Source organism: Mustelus asterias, chromosome 4 (genome assembly GCF_964213995.1).
Source record: "Mustelus asterias chromosome 4, sMusAst1.hap1.1, whole genome shotgun sequence".
Lineage (NCBI taxonomy): Eukaryota > Metazoa > Chordata > Chondrichthyes > Carcharhiniformes > Triakidae > Mustelus > Mustelus asterias.
In genome coordinates this window covers 137,268,320-137,291,033 of record NC_135804.1, presented here as the reverse complement: position 1 = coordinate 137,291,033, position 22,714 = coordinate 137,268,320, and the positions used below count along the sequence as shown (strand labels likewise).

Below are 22,714 nucleotides of genomic sequence, written 5' to 3'. Positions count from 1 at the left end.
TTCTGGAGTACAGACCCAACCTACTTAACCTCTCCTCAGAAGAAAATCCCTTCATACCTGGGATCAACTTGCTGAACCCGAATTCAATAAATAACTGAATGGGGGATAATAATTGCAGGGCAATGGGGGGGGAAGAGCTTGCACAGGAACAATGGGCCCAAAAGCCTCCTTCTACAATGTGTCATTCTTGAATTCTATAAACTTGTGCCTTAAAAATAATCCCAACAAATACCGGATAAGAAATCAGAACAAAGTTATGCCAAATCTCACCGTGAATTTTGTCAACATTACGTTTTGTCAATCTTAAAAGTTTATTTATTAGTGTCACAAGTAGGCTCACATTAACACTGCAATGAAGTTACTATGAAAATCCTCTAGTCGCCACACTCCGACATCTGTTCGGGTACATTGAAGGAAAATTTAGCTTGGCCAGTGCACCTAAACAGCACATCTTTTGGACTGTGGGAGGGAATTGGAGCACCTGGAGGAAACCCACGGAGACACGGGGAGGATGTGCAGACTCCACACAGACAGTGACCCAAGCTGGGAATCGAACCCAGTTCCCTGGCGCTGTGAGGCAGCAGTGCTAACCGCTGTGCCACCCTGCCACCCCTAACCTAATAACAGAGTAAAAAAATGTTGTTCTCAGACTTTTGCCAATATATGCACCATGTGTATTTTAACAATCTGAAATGGATTTGTGATTTAAGAAAAGTTACTTAATGGGATTTCTTGTTTGGCCAAAAGCAAAAAGCTCAATCATACAGTCAGCAATTCTGAAATATGTAATGGTTTATAATACAGAAAGTGTAACCAAATAAGAGGGAAAGTGTGACAGGAACCCTTGTATTGGTTTTGCTATCAAAGAAATGAATATATTCTAACAGATTATGTATCAAAAAATGTTGGTGATAATGTTTCAATTCTCAGGTTTATAAGATTAGTACATTTTCGGAATGTTTCTTCAATTTAAGACAAAATAAAGGCAGTCATGAGACCTTCCTGCCTGACAGCAGGCTTGAGTGGTTCGATTGTCAGAGGGGACTCAGATTGTTTTACTGGGAAGAAGATGCAGGATATTTACACTTGGAGACAATGGCAGCAGCTTGTGTGCTAACAGTGGATAGACTGTGAGTTCACAGAAATCACAGAAACCCTACAGCACAGAAAGAGGCCATTAGGCCCATCGAGTCTGCACCGACCACAATCCCATCCAGGCCCTACCCCCATATATTTTACCCACTAATCCCTTTAACCTACGCACCCCAGGACACTAAGGGCAATTTTAGCATGGCCAATCAACCTAACCCGCACATCTTTGGACAGTGGGAGGAAACCGGAGCACCCGGAGGAAACCCACGCAGACACGAGGAGAATGTGCAAACTCCACACAGACAGTGACCCAAGCCGGGAATCGAACCCAGGTCCCTGGAGCTGTGAAGCAGCAGTGCTAACCACTGCGCTACCGTGCCACCCATATCCCTACCTTTTAGGCCTACCTATAACCCTCCATCCTATTAAGTCCCATGTACTCATCCAGGAGTCTCTTAAAAGACCCTATTGAGTTTGCCTCCACCACCACTGACGGCAGCCGATTCCACTCGCCCACCACCCTCTGTGTGAAAAACATCCCCCCAACATTTCCCCTGTACCTACCCCCCAGCACCCTAAACCTGTGTCCTCTCGTAGCAGCCATTTCCACCGTGGGAAAAAGCCTCTGAGAGTCCACCCGATCTATGCCTCTCAACATCTTATATACCTCTATTAGGTCTCCTCTCATCCTACGTCTCTCCAAGGAGAAAAGACCGAGCTCCCGCAACCTATCTTCATAAGGCATGCCACTCAATCCAGGCAACATCCTTGTAAATCTCCTCTGCACCCTTTCAATCTTTTCCACATCCTTCCTGTAATGAGGCGAGCAGAACTGAGCACAGTTCTCCAAGTGGGGTCTGACGAGGGTCTTATATAGCTGCATCATTATCCCCGGACTCCTAAACTCAATCCCTCGATTGATAAAGGCCAGCCCACCATACGCCTTCTTAACCATCTCCTCCACCTGCGGGGCCGATTTTAGAGTCCTATGGACCCGGACCCCAAGGTCCTTCTGATCCTCTACCATAGACTCTCAAGGAAAGCTAATCATCAGCTCCAGCCTGCTGTGGAATTGAGCTTGGAGAGGGGAATAATTTTAAAGGTATCCTGGAATACTCAGACATAGTTAGTCTGGCAGGATCTGGGAGAAGTCAGCAGCTATGGGCAGCAAGGTACAATACTGCCAAAACTCTGAAGAGTGCACGGGGTGAAATTCAAAAAGAAATTCGGAAAGCAAAGACAGGGTTGGAGAAGATATTGGCAAGCAAAATTGTGGAAAACCCAGGGATATTTTATAAATGCATATTTGAGTATGTGGACTTTAACAAAGAGGTTGTGCTGGAATCTTTGAATGGCATCAAGATAGATGAGTCGCCGGGACCGGATGGGATGTACCCCAGGTTACTGTGGGAGGCGAGGGAAGAGATTGCAGAGCCTCTGGCGATGATCTTTGCGTCGTCGATGGAGACGGGAGAGGTGCCGGAGGATTGGAGGATTGCGGATGTGGTTCCTATTTTCAAGAAGGGGAATAGGGATAGCCCAGGTAATTACCGACCGGTGAGTCTAACCTCAGTGGTTGGTAAACTGATGGAGAAGATCCTGAGGGACAGGATATATGAGCATTTAGAGAGGTTTAGTATGCTCAAGAATACTCAGCATGGCTTTGTCAAGGGCAGATCGTGCCTTACGAGCCTGGTGGAGTTCTTCGAAAATGTGACTAAACACATTGACGAAGGGAAGGCGGTAGATGTGGTTGATATGGATTTTAGCAAGGCGTTCGATAAGGTCCCCCATGCAAGGCTTCTAGAAAAAGTGAGAGGGCATGGGATCCAAGGGGCTGCTGCCCGGTGGATCCAGAACTGGCTTGCCCAAAGGAGGCAGAGAGTGGGTATAGATGGGTCTTTTTCTAAATGGAGGTCGGTCACCAGTGGTGTGCCCCAGGGATCTGTTCTGGGACCCTTGCTGTTTGTCATTTTCATAAATGACCTGGATGAGGAAGCGGAGGGATGGGTTGGTAATTTTGCCGATGACACGAAGGTTGGTGGAGTTGTGGATAGTCTGGAGGGATGTCAGAAGTTACAGAGGGACATAGATAGGATGCAAGATTGGGCGGACAAGTGGCAGATGGACATCAACCCAGATAAATGCGTCGTGGTCCATTTTGGTAGGTCAAATGGGATGAAGGAGTACAATATAAAGGGAAAGACTCTTAGTACAGTAGAGGATCAGAAGGACCTTGGGGTCCGGGTCCATGGGACTCTAAAATCGGTCCCGCAGGTGGAGGAGGTGGTTAAGAAGGCGTATGGTGGGCTGGCCTTTATCAATCGAGGGATTGAGTTTAGGAGTCCGGGGATAATGATGCAGCTATATAAGACCCTCGTCAGACCCCACTTGGAGTACTGTGCTCAGTTCTGGTCGCCTCACTATAGGAAGGATGTGGAAAAGTTTGAAAGGGTGCAGAGGAGATTTACAAGGATGTTGCCTGGATTGGTTGGCATGCCTTATGAGGATAGGCTGAGGGAGCTCAGTCTTTTCTCCTTGGAGAGACGTAGGATGAGAGGAGACCTAATAGAGGTGTATAAGCTGTTGAGAGGCATAGATCGGGTGGACTCTCAGAGGCTTTTTCCCAGGGTGGAAATGTCTGCTACGAGAGGACACAGGTTTAGGGTGCTGGGGGGTAGGTACAGGGGAGATGTTCGGGGTAAGTTTTTCACACAGAGAGTGGTGGGCGAGTGGAATCGGCTGCCGTCAGTGGTGGTGGAGGTGAACTCAATAGGGTCTTTTAAGAGACTCCTGGATGAGTACATGGAGCTTAATAGGATGGAGGGTTATAGGTAGGTCTCGAAGGTAGGGATGTGTTCGGCACAACTTGTCGGCCGAAGGGCCTGTTTGTGCTGTAGTTTTTCTATGTTCCTATAAAGACCAAGGAAATTAGTCAAGCCAATTAGAGACCAAAAAGTTAACTTGCTCATTTAGAGGGCCAGTGCTGACAGGATGGGCTAAATGGCCCCCTTTGTGGAGTCGTAAGGAATTTGGAGCCAATTACAAATAGTAGACGGGACCAAACTCTGGGTTTTCTGCCCTCATTTGTGTACTTCTGATTTTCAGTGGCAGTGGAGAAGGAGTCCAGGTGTAGAGCCCACACCCTGCGCTCCTGACCTGGCTGTCTCCATTGTTGGGTTAGGCATCTCCTAGTCATCCACAATTTTTATGGTGACTGGTTAGTTCCTCCATGATTCAAGATACAAGGCTCATGGCTCCTCATGGAATGAAAAACTACCATCTGGATTCATGAACCTTTTGAAACACAAAGTCCATGTCCTCTATGCCCCCTCCATGGAAGTGCATGCCAACTCCTGCTGCCCACTCATCTCTTAATGGTCTGTTATATCCTCCGTGCCAGCTCTTGGCATTTCCATGCCCTTTGACCCAGGATATATTATGTACAGAACCAATGCACCTTATAATAATCATGATGTGGAGATGCTGGTGTTGGACTGAGGTGGGCACAGTAAGAAGTCTCACCTCACAACACCAGGTTGAGGTTCAACAGGTTTATTTGGAATTACGAGCTTCATCATGATCAGGTGATGAAGAAGCAGCGCTCCGAAAGCTCGTGATTCCAAATAAATCTGTTTGACTTTAACCTGGTGTTGTGAGACTTCTTACCGTGTCCGATAATAATAATGGAATGTGTAAAACTGCTCAAAAAACACCCATTCATAATTGTTAAAAAATTTGCTGTGAATATAACCCTATAAATGTGTCAATCATTTAGATAAAAACAGTGTCAATAACAAAAGTGGCAAGCACTTGTCTATTGTCGTATCTTGAGTGAGCACAATTGAAAAGCAAGTTGATCTGCATTGTATACCAACGATTATTGCACATTTTAGTTTGTTGTTTATTACAGACCTTCCTATGTGCATCAACATTAGTTGTGCCATTCTTTCTGCAGTGGTGCCAACATACTTTTGAGCAATGTGCTTGAAGCCATAGCATAGCTGCCGGTAATATTGTACAAGACATTGGTTAGGCCACACTTGGAATACTGTGTACAGTTCTGGTCACCCTATTATAGAAAGGATATTATTAAACTAGAAAGAGTGCAGAAAAGATTTACTAGGATGCTCCTGGGACTTGATGGTTTGAGTTATAAGGAGAGGCTGGATAGACTGGGACTTTTTTCTCTGGAGCATAGGAGGCTGAGGGGTGATTTTATAGAGATCTATGAAATAATGAGGGGCATAGATCAGCTAGATAGTCAATATCTTTTCCAAAAGAGGGGAGTCTAAAACTAGAGGGCATAGGTTTAAGGTGAGAGGGGAGAAATACAAAAGGGTCCAGAGGGGCAAATGTTTTCACACAGAGGGTGGTGAGTGTCTGGAACAAGCTGCCAGAGGCAGTAGTCGAGGCAGGTACAATTTTGTCTTTTAAAAAGCATTTTGACAATTATATGGGTCAGATGGGGAGAGAGGGATATGGGCCAAATGCGGGCAATTGGGACTAGCTTAGGGGTTTAAAAAAAAGAGTGGCATGGACAAGTTGGGCCGAAGGGCCTGTTTCCATGCTGTAAACCCCTATGACTCTATCTCTCTATAATATTGTAAAATAAAAGTCACTTTTTCTTTAAGAGTTTTTAAATCAGTCAAATTCAGTTCAGAGTAGAACATTTCAACGTTATACAAAATATTACTGATAAAGCAGTGGGAGTCAGCAGTTGGCATCAAGTTAATACACATGAATCTCTATCGTCTGATAGGGCAGCTTTTCAGAATAATTGGGAGATTCCTGCAGGGGATGAAATACATGAGACAGTAAAAGAACCGCAATAGTTGGAACCCTAGAGAAATTGTTCTTCTTGTCCCTGGATTATTATTGCATTCATGACATTAAAACCTCCTGGTTTTCTATGGTGTGCTCGGATTCATAAGACCATAGGGACAGGAGGAGGCCATTCATCCCCTTGAGCCTGTTCTGCTTGAGAGTCATAGAGATATATAGCACAAAAAAGACCCTAGAGCCCATCATGTCTGCACTCGTCAAAGACAAGTCACCTAACTATTCTAATCCCATTTTCCAACATTTGGCCCATAGCCTTGTATGTCTTGGCATCACAAGTGCGCATCTAAACACTTCTTAAATGTTATGAGGACATCCGCCTCCAGCACCCTTTCAGGCAGTGAGTTCCAGACTCCCACCAGCCTTTGGGTGAAAAAGGTTTTCCTCACATCCCCTCCCCCTGCCTCTTACCTTAAATCTATACTCCCTGGTCATTGATCCCTCCCATCAAGGGGCAACGTTTCTTCCTGTCAACTCTATCTATGCCCCTCATAATTTTATACATCATGTCCCCCCTCAGTCTCCTCAGCTCCAAGGAAAGCAATCTAGCCCATCTCTAACTAAAACTCTCCAGCCCAGGCAATATCCTGGTAAATCTCCTCTGATATTCAATTAGATCATGGTTGATCTGTACCAAACTCCACCTGTCTTAACTCTGTATCCTTTGATATTCTTGTCCAGCAGAAATAAATTGATCCCAAGTTTAAAATGATGACTTGAGTCCTTCTCAAGTAATCAATAGCATCCACTGTCTATTGTGGGAGAGAGTTCCGAACTCTGTCCTGAATGGGCTGGCTCTAATTTTAAGATTATAGAACATAGAACATAGAAAAACTACAGCACAAACAGGCCCTTTGGCCCACAAGTTGCACCGGTCATGTCCCTACCTACCTAGGCTTATATATAGGTTTACCTATAACCCTCAATCCTATTAAGTCCCATGTACTCATCCAGAAGTCTCTTAAAAGACCCTATCAAGTTTGCCTCCACCACCACTGACGGCAGCCGATTCCACTCACCTACCACCCTCTGGGTGAAAACTTACCCCTGACATCTCCTCTGTACCTACTCCCCAGCACCTTAAACCTGTGTCCTCTCGTAGCAGCCATTTCAGCCCTGGGAAAAAGCCTCCGAGAATCCACCTGGCCTATACCTCTCAACATCTTGTACACCTCTATCAGGTCACCTCTCATCCTTCGTCTCTCCAAGGAGAAAAAAACTGAGCTCCCTCAACCTATCCGCATAAGGCATGCCAACCAATCCAGGCAACATCCTCGTAAATCTTCTCTGCACCCTTTCAATCATTTCCACATCCCTCCTGTAATGAGGCGACCAGAACTGAGCACAGCACTCCAAGTGGGGTCTGACGAGGGTCTTATAAAGCTGGATCATTATCTCCCGACTCCTAAACTCAATCCCTCAATTGATGAAGGCCAGCACACAATATGCCTTCTTAACCACCTCCTCTACCTGCGAGGCCGATTTAAGAGTCCTATGGACTCGGACCCCAAGGTCCTTCTGATCCTCTACAGTACCCTTGACATTATACTCCTTCATCCCATTTGACCTGCCAAAATGGACCACTACACATTTATCCGGGTTGAAGTCCATCTGCCACTTCTCCGCCCAGTCTTGCATCCTATCTATGTCACGCTGCAGCATCTGACATCCCTCAAACCTATCCACAACACCACCAACCTTCGTGTCGTCGGCAAACTTACCAACCCATCCCTCCACTTCCTCATCCAGGTCATTTATGAAAATGACAAACAGCAAGGGTCCCAGAACAGACCCCTGGGGCACTCCACTGGTGACCGACCTCCATTCAGAAAAGGACCCGTCTACAACCACTCTGCCTTCTGCAGGCAAGCCAGTTCTGAATCCACAAGGTAACAGCCCCTTGGATCCCATGCTCTCTCACTTTCTCAAGAAGTCTTGCATGGGGGACCTTATCGAACACCTTGCTGAAGTCCATGTAAACCACATTTACCGCTTTTCCTTCGTCAATGTGTTTAGTCACATTTTCAAAGAACTCCACCAGGCTCGTAAGGCACGATTTGCCTTTGACAAAGCCGTGCTGACTACTTTTGAGCATACTAAACTTCTCTAAATGTTCATAAATCCTGTCCCTCAGGATCTTCTCCATCAACTTACCAACCACTGAGGTTAGACTCACCAGTCGGTAATTTCCTGGGCTATCCCTATTCCCTTTCTTGAATATAGGAACCACATCCGCAATCCTCCAATCCTCCGGAACCTCTCCCATCTCCATCGACGACGCAAAGATCATCGCCAGAGGCTCTGCAATCTCTTCCCTCGCCTCCCACAGTAACCTGGGGTACATCCCATCCGGTCCCGGCGACTTATCTATCTTGATGCTGTTCAAAATTTCCAACACATCCTCTTTCTTAATGTCCACATACTCAATCTTTTCAGTACCGCCCCACCGTCCTAGATTTCACCGGCAGGAGAAAAAAGGTTTTTCTCAATCTACCCTATCGATTCCTTTCAAAACTTTGTAACCCTCGGTCAAATCACCCCTGAACCTCCAATATTCCAGTGAATACAAGATTAATTTATGTACTGTCTTCATTATCGCACTTGAGGCAGGTTCTGGTGAATCGGCGCTGCCTTCAAAGAGAAGCACTGTCTTTCCAGAATGAGGCAAAATAATTCAGATATGAACTAAACAGGGCATTGTATAGCTGTAGCAAACTTCCTCCCTTTTACATTCTGCGTCCCGAGCTGCAAAAGCCAGCTTTCTATTTGCTGCCGTTGATTTTTTTTTGTACGTGACTCTTGCATTTTGGTGATCTGCATAAATGGAGCCCCAAATGTCCAAAAATGTGCAGGTTAGATGGTCTGGCCATGCTAGATTGCCCCTTAGTATCCAAAGATGTACAGGTTTCTGTTTGTGATATATATAAATGATTTGGAAGAAGATGTAGCTGGTCCAATTAGTAAGTTTGCGGCCGACACAAAGATTGCTGGAGTTGCGGATAGTGATGAACATTGTCAGAGAATACAGCAGGATATAGATAGGCTGGAAAATTGGGTGGAGAAATGGCAGATGGAATTTAATCCAGATAAATGCGAAGTGATGCATTTTGGTAGATCTCATGCAGGGGGGAGCTATACAATAAATGGCAGAACCATCAGGAGTATAGGCACACAGAGGGATCTGGGTGTGCAAGTCCACAGATCCTTAAAGGTGGCAGCACAGGTGGAAAAGTTGGTGAAGAAGGCATATGGCATGCTTGCCTTTATTGGACGGGGCATAGAGTTTAAAAGTTGGCATATGATGTTGCAGTTATATAGAACGTTGGTTAGGCCACATTTGGAATACTGCATCCAGTTCTGGTCGCCACACTACCAGAAGGACGTGGAGGCTTTGGAGTGTGTGCAGAAAAGGTTTACCAGGATGTTGCCTGGTATGGAGGGTATTAGCTGTGAGGAGAGATTGAGTAAACTAGGGTTGTTCTCCCTGGAAAGACGAAGGTTGAGGGGTGACCTAATAGAAGTTTATAAAATTATGAAGGGCATAGATAGGGTGAACAGTTGGAAGCTTTTTCCCAGGTCAGAAATGACAAACACAAGGGGTCACAAGTTCAAGGTAAGGGGGGCAAGGTTCAATACAGATATGCGGGGGACATATTTCACACAGAGGGTGGTGGGGGCCTGGAATGCACTACCAAGCAAGGTGGTTGAGGCAGAATGCTAGGATCATTTAAGACTTATCTAGATAGCCACATGAACAGACTGGGAATAGAGGGATACAAATGGACGGTCCAGTTAGCAACACATGATCGGTGCAGGCTTGGAGGGCCGAAGGGCCTGTTCCTGTGCTGTATTGTTCTTTGTTAGATGGATTGGCCATGCTAAATTGCCCCTTGGTATCCAAAGATGTGCAGGTTAAGTGGATTGAGCATGCAAAATTGCCCATTAGTATCCAAATGGGCAATTTGTTCTTTGAGAAGGTGACCAAAGAGGTGGATGAGGGTAAAGCGGTTGATGTGGTGTATATGGATTTCAGCAAAGCATTTGATAAGGTTCCCCATGGTAAGCTTTTGCAGAAAATACGGACACATGGGATTGAGGGTGATTTAGTGGTTTGAATCAGGAATTGGCTAGCTGTAAGAAAACAGAGGGTGGTGGTTGATGGGAAATATTCATCCTGGAGTTCAGTTACTAGTGGTGTACCGCAAGGATCTGTTTTGGGGCCACTGCTGTTTGTCATTTTTATTAATGACCTGGATGAGGGCGTGGAAGGATAGATTAGTAAATTTGCGGATGACACTAAAGTCGGTGGTGTTGTAGACAGTGTGGAGGGACATAGATAAGCTGCAGAGAGGGATGAGAGGTGGCAAATGGAGTTTAATGCGGAAAAGGGTGAGGTGATTCACTTTGGAAGGAGCAACAAGAATACAGAGTACTGGGCTAATGGTAAGATACTTGGTAGTGTGGATGAACAGAGGGATCTGGGTGTCCATGTGCATAGATCCCTGAAAGTTGGCACCTAGGTTGATAGGGTTGTTAAGAAGGTGTACGGTGTGTTAGCTTTTATTGGAAGAGGGATTGAGTTTCGGAGCCAGGAGGTCATGCTGCAACTGTACAAAACTCTGGTGCGGCCGCATTTGGAGTATTGCGTACAGTTCTGGTCGCCGCATTATAGGAAAGATGTGGAAGTGTTGGAAAGGGTGCAGAAGAGATTTACCAGGATGTTGCCTGGTATGGTGGGAAAATCGTATGAGGAAAGGCTGAGGGGCCTGAGGTTGTTTTTGTTAGAGAGAAGGTTAAGAGGTGACTTAATAGAGGCATACAAGATGATCAGGGGATTAGATAGGGTGGATAGTGAGAGCCTTTTTCCTCGGATGGTGGTGGCTAGCACGAGGGGACATAGCTTTAAATTGAGGGGTGAGAGATATAGGACAGATGTTAAAGGTAGGTTCTTTACTCAGAGAGTAGTAAGGGCGTGGAATGCCCTGCCTGCAGCAGTAGTGGACTCGTCAACATTAAGAGCATTCAAATGGTTATTGGATAAACGTATGGATGATATTGGAATAGTGTAGGTTAGATGGGCTTTAGATTGGTTTCACAGGTCGGCGCAACATCGAGGGCCGAAGGGCCTGTACTGTGCTATAATGTTCTATGTTCTAAAGATGTGCAGGTTAGGTGGATTGGCCATGCTAAATTGTCCTTTAGTATCCAAAGGTGTGTAGGTTAGGTGGATTGGTCACGCTAAATTGTCCCTTATCCAAAGATGTGCAGATTGGGTGGATTGGCCATACTAAATTGCCCCTTCGTGTCCAAAGGTGTGTCGGTTAGGTGGATTGGCCATGCTAAATTGCCCCTTAGTATCCAAAGATGTGCAGGTTAGGTGGATTGGCCATGCTAAATTGCCCCTTAGTATCCAAAGATGTGCAGTTTAGGTGGATTGGCCATGCTAAATTGCCCCTTAGTATCCAAAGATTTGCAGTTTAGGTGGATTGGCCATGCTAAATTGCCCCTTAGTATCCAAAGATGTGCAGTTTAGGTGGATTGGCCATGCTAAATTGCCCCTTAGTATCCAAAGATGTGCAGTTTAGGTGGATTGGCCATGCTAAATTGCCCCTTAGTATCCAAAGATTTGCAGTTTAGGTGGATTGGCCATGCTAAATTGCCCCTTAGTATCCAAAGATGTGCAGTTTAGGTGGATTGGCCATGCTAAATTGCCCCTTAGTATCCAAAGATGTGCAGGTAGGTGGATTGGCCATGCTAAATTGCCCCTTAGTGTGTCAGGGGGATTAGCAGGGTGAATATGTGGAGTTATGGGGATAGGGTCTCTGTGGGATTGTTGTCAGTGCAGACCCCATGGGCCGAATGGCCTCCTTCTGCACTGTGGGGATTCTATGATTCTGTGAATCTCCCTGTAGTTTTGCAAAGTGGACCTGCAGGTGTCGCCAAGCACCTTTCATTTCTGCCGTCACTTATTTTGGCGCAGGGCTCAGGTAGAAAATCCACGAGACTCTACATTTGCTGCAACTAGCTCTACCTGACCAATCCATCTCCTAATGATCCATGCTGTTCATAAATCTCGAGCCCATTAGAGTTACAAGCACGGCAATTTGTCATGTTTGTGTTCTTAGTGGCTACCTTCATGCATTACGGCACGGTTTCAGAGACCAAACGGTGGATAAATAAATGATGGATTTGACCCACTTTTTGATACACTGGAGAATGAAATACCTTAAACCACTCCCCCCCCACCACCACCATCCCCCCACACTCCTCCCTTGGTCTTCCCAAGAACCACAACTGCCTGAATCCAGAGGAAGTTTTAATTTTTCTTTTAAAATCCACATCTTTTGGTGGCAATCGCTTCATTTCGGAGTTCTCCCTTCACTGGGAGAAGATGTCGCGTGAAACAACTGCCTTTACATCTGGCACAGGAATCATTTCACTTTTATTGCTGAAGAATTATCTTCGGGGCTGCGCTCCACGTAATCAATAATACATTTTCAAATTCCCACTGGGAAAACCTGAATAATAAAACTTATAAAGCAAAAGAATCCACTGGGGAGGGGGAGGGGGTTTGAGCCCCGCTTGTGTGAAATGTTACTGTGCTTTTACAAAATTGTTAACACAGAACAGCGTCTGGGTGAACTGTGCAGAAACAGACAACTGCCATGGTGTATGATAGTGAGACTGAGCACTCCATTTATCCCCAATTTAAATAAAAAAATACAGCACAGATAGTCGAATGTTTGTGAAGCATCCATCAAAATCATTGCACTGGAATATTGTGTGAAAGTGCTTCTTATTTCAACAGCACTATAATTAAAGTGGACTTGTTTTTTTTTAACCTGAGGCATTTTGAGGAGCTCAGCTCAGAAGTAGACAGCAGAGGGAGCTCCAAACTCACTCTATCTGGACAGCCTGTCATAACGCAGAGTGCCTTCGAAGCTACAACATCTTGCCTTTACATGGCGCCTTCAACTTAGCAAACTGCCCCAAGGCGCTTCCTGGGAGGGTAATCCAACAAAGGGTGAGCCGCTGGGGAGATATCACGAAAGATGACCGAAAGCTTGGACAAAGAGGCCAGGTTTAAAGGACCGTCCTGAAGGAGAAAAGGGGCAAAGAGATTTAAGGGGGAAATTCCAGCACCTCGGGTCTAAGTAACAGAAAGCAAGGAAAGCACAGCTGCCAATGGCGGGGCGATTGGAATTGGCGGTGCCCAGAAGGCGTGAATTCGCAGGGTTACGGGGATGGGCCTGGGTAAGATGCTCTTTCGGAGAGTCGGTGCAGGCTTGATGGGCCGAATGGCCTCCTTCTCCACAGTGGGAATTCCACAGGGGAATGCAGATGTCTCAGCAGGAGATTATTGCAGAGATACAGAGGGGCAAGGCCATGAAGGGATTTGAAAAGAAGGATGAGAACGTTAATATTGAGGAATTCCTTAACTGGGAGCCAATGTGGGTCAGGGTGAGGTGGGTGACTGGGTCATGGAGCGAGCAGGGAGACAGGCAGCAGAGTTTTGGGTAAGTCCGGGTGAGTGGAAGATGGGAAGTTGGCCAGGAGAGTGTCGGGATAGTCAGGTTTAGGCAGAGGGACGTTGACTAACAATGAGTTAACAGCAGATAGTTATCCTTTCAGTTTGGAAATCAGTCGGCGCACAAAACACAAATCCCATGGGGCCAATAAGTTATATTTACACACAATACATTGCCGATGGTTACCTTTTCTCTGGAGAAGAATGCTGGTCTGTGTGCGTCCAATTCGATTTTCTACAATGCAGGTATAATTCCCCAGGTCTGTCTCTTTCACCCAATCAAATAACAGCGATAATTCCACTTCCTTCTCCCCAAGGTGCTCATTTAGAACTCTGTGGGTGTGGGACAGGGAAGAAAAAAGCAAAAACACTTCAAATGTACTCTGCTTCACTGCTTTCCTTGCTGCGTAATGGTGACTGCTGCTATTTTAGGACGGGGGAATGGGGTTAGCAGTGGTCAAATGCCCAGGGTTAATTTGGAGGCCTTTTAGGTGCGGAGGTTAGATTCATAGAATCATAGAATTCTACGGTGCAGAACGAGGCCACTTGGCCCATCAAGTCTGCACCGACCACAATTCCACCTATACCCATAATCCCATGCATTTAACCTAGCTAGTCCCCCTGACACTAAGGGGCAATTCAGCATGGCCAATCCACCTAACCCACTCATGGGAAGAAACTGCAGCACCTGGAGGAAACCCACGCAGACACGGGGAGAATGTGCAACCTCCACACAGACAGTGACCCAAGCCGGGAATCGAACCCGGGTCCCTGGCGCTGTGAGGCAGCAGTGCTAACCACTGTGCCACCCCAATCATCATCCTAATCAGGCTGCAGGTTACACCTGACTCATCATGACCTGTTATACTCCCTAAACAGGTTGACTGATCTGTATACTTCAAAAAAGGTCACTGTAGTTTCCAGTGCAAGATCCGTCTTTGGGTCCTTCTGGATTTTGGGATGCTGGATAAGGGGTCCAGTACCTGTCCTGGCTGCATTAGGACCAAGCCGCAACAGAACAATGCAATAGACTTGAATCATGGATAGGAGGAAACCGGAGCACCTGGAGGAAACCCAAGCAGACATGGGGAGAATGTGCAAACCCCACACAGATAGTCACCTGCACCAGGAATCGAACCTGGATCCCTGGCGCTGTGAGGAACCAGTGCTAACCGCTATGCCAACGTGCCATCTGTCTCCCCCAAAAAGCTATTGAAATCGAGAGTCAATCAAGAAACTTCTAAACTTAGACTGAGACATTAAGGGTTACAGATGCAAGGCTGTTAAATGAAGTTCAGCTAACGTGGTCAAATGCGGAACAGTTTCAAGGAGCTGAATAGCCTCATGTTTTATATTCCTTTCCTGATTAACTAATTCACAGACTGTGGCCATCACTGGCCAGGCAAGTATTTTATCCTCATCCTTAATTGTCATTTGGTGGTGGTTACTCACTTTCTTGAATGACTGCAACCGTAGCGACTTGCTATGTCTGAGTGGCTTGCCAAGGCCGTTTCAGAAGCTAGTTAAAAATCAGCCTTATTGCTGTGTATCTGGAGTCAGACACAACCAGAGCGACTAAGGATTTCGGTGAATTTGGTGATGTTTTTACGATAATTCAGTTGTTCCATTGTCCCCATTATCATGACTAGCTTTTCATTCCAGACTTACTTAATTAGCCTCATTCAAATTTCCCAGCTGGTAGGATGGGATTTGAACCGACTCTGCTGGGTCATTAGACCAGGCCCCCAGTTTGGTAGTCCATAAACATAAGCACTATGCTACTGTTCCCACCTTCTTCCTCTCGTCTTCCCTTCAATCAATTCACCAATGGCCTCGATCGAAATTGCAAATGTAACACAAAAATTTACTATCCTTAATTTCAATCGCATGAAAGTAATTTCAATATTTAATGTTAAGGAATTAATGCATTGAATCAGGGAGCAGGGAGAATGTTGGATTGACGCCAGGATTCCCCAGCTAGAGAGTTCCTGACTTTGGCTGGTGCGTGATTTGAGGTCAACCAAACAAGATGGCTTTGACTGCCTGAATAAAATATTCTTCCAAATGAAGATGACAATATTCAGTCTTTTACTGCAAACCATTCCACCTTACATTTGGAGAGAGAGAAAAAAAGACTGGGTTAATCAATTTTAGTTAGATTAATGGCAACCTTTTGAAAAGAAAGTCCAGGATTTTGATTGGCTAACCTGAGCTAACATTTCAGTGCATCACCAGCATGCACTGGGTGAGATATTAAACCAAGGCCCCATCGGCCTCCTCTGGTAGATGTGAATGATCCAGTGGTACTAATCAATTTTGATTTGATTTATTATTATCACATGCATTAGTATACAGTGAAAAGTATTGTTTCTCGTACGCTATACAGACAAAGCATACCGCACATAGAGATGGTAAGAGGAGAGTGCAGAATGTAGTGTTACAGTCATAATTAGGGTGTAGAGAAATATCAACTTAATGTAAGGTAGGTCCATTCAAAAGTCTGATGGCAGCAGGGAAGAAGCTGTTCTTGAGTCGGTTGGCACGTGACCTCAATCTTTAGTATCTTTTTCCTGACGGAAGAAGGTGGAAGAGTTGTGTGGGGTCCTTGATTATGCTGGCTGCTTTTCTGAGGCAATGGGAAGTGTAGAGTCAATGGATGGGAGACTGATTTGCGTGACGGACTGGGCTTTACTCACGACCGTTTGTAGTTTCTTGCAGCCTTGGACAGAGCAGGAGCCATTCCAAGCAGGATACAACCAGAAAAGATGCTTTCTATGTGCACCTGTAAAGATTGGTGAGAGTCGTAGTAGACATGCCGAATTTCCTTAGCCTCTTGAGAAAGTAGAGGTCTTGGTGGGTTTTCTTAACTATAGCATCGGCGTGGAGAGACCAGGACAGGTTGTTGGTGATCTGGACACCAAAAAACTTGAAGCTCTCAACCATTTCCACTTCATCCCCGATGATGTCGACAAGGGCATGTCCGCCACTACGTGTCCTGAAGTTGATGACTATCTCCTTCATTTTACTGACATTGAGGGATTATTGTCCTCGCACCAGCTCACCAGATTCTCGATCTCTTTCCTGTACTCTGTCTCACCATTGTTTGAGATCCGACCCACTACGGTGGTGTCATCAGCAAACTTGAAAATGGAGTTGGACGGGAATTATGGGTGTATGAAGTGCAGGGGAGTTCCTCCGGCCAATATAATCCAAAATTGTCTGGTCACTGTCCCATTGTTGGTTGTGGGATCTTGCTGTGTGCAAATTAGCTGACATATTTCCTACATGAGAACAGTGACTGTAAGTCAATAAAAAGACATTGTGAAGCTGAATCGTAAAGTCATGGAAACTGTTTTATCAGCACAAGTCTTTTATCTATTGTTTCTTTCAAATTCAATGATGCTTAACATTGTAGAATGCGAGTGTTAACTTTTCCACTTTTGTGACTCAATGGCCATTGTCTCACTGGTGCTGCAGCTGATTACATGTCACTCCAACGCGGGAAGTTTGACCACATCTTGAACAGCAGATTAATTATTCGCTCCCAAATCTGTAACTAAAACGCACTGTGACTGCCCTGTCCATTTAAGGCCTACATGTTCTTTCATACTTCGGCGAGCAGGGGGTATTTACTCGGATCTTTCACTCGCAGATGAGAATTTGCAAAGAGAGCAATCCCAAGCTACTCTGAATTACTCAACAACAACTAACATGTTGTTGTCTGGAAGTAGACATGCATTGTTCAGTCTAACAGATGCCACTGTTGATCGTTTTAACAGTGCAACAACAATATCTGGCATGTACGAAGAAAATTCATGATGTTCCAACGCATTTTACAACAAGGAAATACTGCTTTGAAGGTCACTCACTGCTGCAATGGAAGGCAACACAGTGACCAGGATTTTCCTGTTGTTTACACCGGCGGGATTTTTGGTACGGAGGTTTTCTGTAAGCTGTGCTTGGGAGCATTTTGAGAACAGATGGCACGACGGCATAGTGGTTAGCACTGCTGCCTCACAGTGCCAGGAACCCGGGTTCAATTCCAGCCTCAGGTCACTGTCTCTGCAGAGTCTGAAAGTCTGCGTGGGTTACCTCCGGGTGCTCCGCTTTCAGTTTAGACATCAGATAAACAAACCCCTTCTGGAGTCATTATGGGGAGAAAGAGGTCTCTCTTGATTTCACAGCACTTAAGCTGCTCAAGACAAAAGTCGCTGCCAATGGAGCACTAAAGAGCTCCCCTCTCTTCTCCCTAAAGCCAAGGCCCTAGCTCTGTCAGTTTGGAAATCCAGCACAGAGATAGCGAATTTACAATGAATGGAACCTCAGGTGCAAAAGTCATTGACCTTTTGGAAAATACAGATTATGTTTTAAAAATAAATTGTGTCTGGCAATTGCAGTGTGTCATGGGCTTCAAATCAACTGCTGGGATCTAAAGACAAATGTGGAACAATTTCTGTCACCGCCCAAGGAATCAAAGAGTGAATGTTCAATTATTTTATCTTTCAGCATGGATCTATGATTTGACTAAGCAAGTAATGACTTACAAACTGTGTGCGTGTGCATGTATGTGTGTGTGTGTGTATGTGTGTGTGTGTGTGTGTGCCTGCGTGCATGTGTGTGTGTGTACCTGTGTGCATGTGTGTGTGTGTGCCTGCATGCATGTATGCCTGTGTGTGCCTGTGTGCGTGTGTGTGTGTGTGAGAACATGGGTTTACAAAGGTCAAAAAATGGGTTTACCTTTTAAAATACTTCTATATCTTTGTCTGGGTTGGTCTTTAACTCAGTGAAAACGAAAAACTTTCTTTTTTAAACAAAAGAAAGCCTGCCAGACATGTCCTTTTTTTCTCCAATCAGCAATTAAATGGTTCAACACAGGTGTGGAGTAAATACCTTCACCCAACTAAATTCACAAAAAAACCCATCAGAGTCAGACTTAGGAAGTTCCTCTTGAGTGTGGGACAGGGGCAGAAACCTCGCCTGGAGCCAACTGATGCTCATTCAAGTGTGAAATGTCTACGGGGCACTCGGGGTTGCCATGAACTCTTTGGATGGCAGGAAAGGAGACCCCTGCCTTCTGAAAAAGTTAGGCCCGAGCCTTAATTTATTCTTTTCACTGATTCCAGTGACCGACTGGAGATGGGAGCATCAGGGAGGCCGCATATTCAAGGCATACGCTAATATCCTTCTTGGGGGAATGGTCTGTTGCAACTCCAATACTCCGCGATGAATTAAACACAAAAGAAAAGCTGCAAACTCAAAAAAAAAAGAATCCTGAGATGATGGATGTTATAAATGTTTGCAACACTTCACATTTATTTCGGTAAATTGTGCATATGTATCTATGCAGTGGGCGCACTGAATTCACTCCCAATGATGGTGGCCTTGAATTAAAGTAGCTTCAGCGCAGCACACCGTGATTGAAGTTAATCCTCAGTTCACTATCAATGGAAATGAGGCTGTGACCCTTCCATTGTGTATACATATCCAGTGAGCTCTCCATCCCCAGGGGTAGCTGATAACCTTTAACACACAGCGTGCAGTACTTAATTAAAACTGACATTGCTGTGTGACTGCACGCTTGAAATGGTTTGTGAATTGGTTGCAATTTGAAACATCTGAGCGATCCTACAGTCACGCCTCCGGTAGGGACCGAGCATTTTGATATGCTCACAGGAACAAGAGGAGGCCATTCCGTCCCTTGAGCCTGGTGGGCCATTCTGTAAAATCGTGGCTGATCTGTACCTCAACTTCATGCCAATGTTACCTTCGTTCAAACAAAGAATATCAATCTCAATCAACAAAACTCCCTAAGTCTGCTCTGATTAGTCAAGAAGTGGCATAGAAAATGTACTGGGGAGTTTTTTAGAAACAATTTTAAGATTGCTTCTCTTCATTCCTCATTTCTTCCTTTGGGAAAAAATATTTTTATTAGTGTCACAAGTAGGCCTTCATTAACACTGCAATGAAGTTACTGTGAAAATCCCCTAGTCGCCACACTCCGGCACCTGTTCGTGTACACTGAGGGAGAATTTAGCATGGCTAATGCACCTAACCCCCACGTCTTTTGGACTGTGGGAGAAAACCGGAGCACCCGGAGGAAACCCACGCAGACACGGGGAGAACGTGCAGACTCCACGCCGACAGTGACCCAAGCCGGGAATCGAACCCAGGTCCCTGGCATTGTGAGGCAGCAATGCTAATCACTGTGCCACCGTGTCGCCCTACTGTGGGCGGGGCGGCACGGTGGCACAGTGGTTAGCACTGCTGTCTCAAGTGGGTTCTCCACATGTGGTGTTTCTCCACATCTACCCACTTGAATCTTTTTAACATTGCAAACACCTTGATCAGATCAACTCTCAATATTTTGTACTCGAGGGAATACACCTCCCCTCACAATCTGACCCTCCAAGTCTCTGATATCATTCTGAAGAGGATCTGCCACGGGAGAGCAAATCGTCTGCTGGTTAAGCTTAGAATCCAGTCATTATTAAGAGGTGAGTTAGAAATGTTAATTTTGCTTTCAATCAAATAGACCCAAGGAACAACAGTGAACTCCAATAGACTCCACATGCAACACTAAACATCAAATCACAACTCTATGGTAAAAGTTTGTGTGTTACTGAAGAAGCCATGTTTCTCAGAGACTATTTGATGTGTAGAATTAATAAAGAAATTAGATGTTTGACAGAAAAAGGACATCATTCAGAAGTGTCACTTTATACCTTAAAATTCCAGAGCCCCAGTCACTTGACAGAAGGATATGCAGTAAGTATATTTTGCGAGACTTGACAAATTGAAGGAATAATTTAGCATGTCACACAGAGAGTGCACCGGTGAAAGATCTCAACAGGGAGCCATCAAGGTGAAACAAGTCACACACGTGGAGTTGTCAACGGCGTCAAAAAATGTCTGGCTTATTAAAACTTGATGGGATGTCAAGGTAGGTGATGTGATGAGCCTGCCACTTTAATTCCTCTACGTTTGTTTCCGAGTTTCACATCCGCTCCTGCCCTGCCCTGACTTCGAGCGCGCCCCCAAATGTAAAATTCAGGCCATAGCAATGTAATTCCGTAACCCTTTAGTCTCACTTTCCATCTACTATGGGGTTAATTGGATAAAAAGATAGCTAAAATAAAAGTAGCTAGTGGAGCTATGTTGGTTTCTACGTGTGTGGATGTTTGTGGAGGCTGTTTGTACACCAACAACAAACTGCATTTATGGGAGCATAATCGAACAACATTTTGACACTGAGGCACAGAAGGAGATATTAGTTCTCAGTTTTAATTTAAGTTTATTTATTAGTGTCACCAAGTAGGCATACATTATATCATAGAATCCTACAGTGCGGAAGGAGGCCATTCAGCCATTGAGTCTGCACCGACAACAATCCCACCCAGGACCTATCCCCATTATCCCATGCATTTACCTAAGCTAGTCCCCCTGACACTAATGGGCAATTTAGCATGGCCAATCTGCCTAACCCACATATCTTTGGACTGTGGGAGGAAACTGGAGCACCCGGAGGTAAGCCACACAGACACGGGGAGAACGTGCAAACTCCACACAGAGAGTGACCCAAGCTGGGAATCGAACCCGGGTCACTGGCATTGTGAGGTAGCAGTGCTAACCACTGTGCCACCGTGCCGCCCTGCAATGAACTTACTGTGATAATCCCTCGGGCGGATGATCGAATGTTTAGTCAAAATGCTGAGGTGGCATGGTGGCACAATGGTTACAATTGCTACCTCATAATGCCAGAGACCCAGGATTGATTCCCAGCTTGGGTCATTGTCTGTGCGGAATCTATATGTTCTCGCCATGTCGGTGTGGGTTTCCTCAATAAGGTAATATTCTGAGGATTAGGTTCGAATCTCGCCACAGCAGATGGTGGAATTTGAATTCAAAAATTTGAACCAGGTTTCCTCTGGGTGCTCCAGTTTCCTCCTACAGTCCAATAGACGTGCTGGCTAGGTGGATTGGCCATGCTAAATGCTCCCTCAGTGTACCTGAACTGGCGCCGGAGTGTGGCGACTCGGGGATTTTCACAGTAACTTCATTGCAGTGTCAATGTAAGCCTACTTGTGACGCTAAAATAAACTTGCAACTTTAAACTTGTACACCAACAATGGACTGCATTTATATAGTGCTGCTGGCAAGTATCCCAAAGTGCCCCATGGGAGCATAATCAAACATCATTTTGACACCCAGTCGCAGAAGTAGCTATTGGGGCAGATGATCCAATGCTTAGTCAAGGAGAGGGAGGTGAAGGGGCAGAGGGATTCAGGGAGAGAACTCCAGAGATTAGGTCTTTGGGAGCTGAAGGCACAGCCATCAATACTGAAGGGCAGAAGATTGGAAAGGAAGCAAGACAAGGTGAGAGATGTTATCCAGACTGCTTATAGTGCGGAATGAACAACTGAAGACTGCTCCATTTTCACTTGAGTTCTTGAATAGAGGCTATTTTCTTCCTTGCCAATTGTGGTATTAATATTTGTGACTGAAAGAGATGGGGGGGGGGGGGGGGGGTGTGGCAGGGGCGTGGGGCGGGGGGGAGGAGAAACTTGGTGGATTGGGAGGAAAAATCTATTATTGGAAAGACTCTACAAATCATTGGAGGTAATCATACAGTAAAGCTGATGGATGCCTGCGGTTTTCCTCCATGCTACCCCTTCCTCCCTCCCTCCATCTTGCCATCTTTGGTATCAGTCCTATTATGGCCCACTGTTTTCTGCGCTGAAGCCACTGATAACACAAAGAACAAACGCTGTGTAAACAGATTGACGACAGCCCGTCTGAAGTGAGCGCGTCGCTCTGTGTTCCAAAGGGCACAATGTGAAATACAAACCAATTTACATGTTAATCAATGGGTGATGTACAATAATTAGCTCCGCATGCACAGTGCACAATTAAACGTGACTGACAGCTTACGAGCGAGGAAGACTCGGAAGCTCAAAAGTCGACATCAGATTCTCTCCTGAATGAGCTATCAGTAGCCTTTATTCTCATCATTCAGTGGGTCATGTTTATTTTATATACATGAAACTTTAATGAATGTTACTTTGATTTGAAAATGGTGCAATGCAGTCAAATAAATGTTTGCGTATTTGCAACTGTGGCAAACAAATAGAACAACATCTGCTCCTTGAATCTACATCTGATTTCTGAATTTTATGGCTTCTCAGCATGAGCGAGTTGCAAGGCGCCAGTGTAATCCTACAGCAGAAGGACATCTTATATGCTTAGAACAGCTCG

The 22,714-nt window shown here is 45.3% G+C and overlaps 1 protein-coding gene across 1 annotated transcript in view; it reads right to left on the bottom strand.

The window, feature by feature from the left end:
- The window catches only part of il1rapl2 (interleukin 1 receptor accessory protein-like 2), a 502,399-nt gene that overhangs the window by 42,057 nt on the left and 437,628 nt on the right, over nucleotides 1-22,714 (bottom strand). The window contains exon 8 of the mRNA XM_078212065.1: nucleotides 13,650-13,795. Coding sequence (XP_078068191.1) covers nucleotides 13,650-13,795 — 146 coding nt within the window. The remainder of the gene's footprint in view (nucleotides 1-13,649; nucleotides 13,796-22,714) is intronic.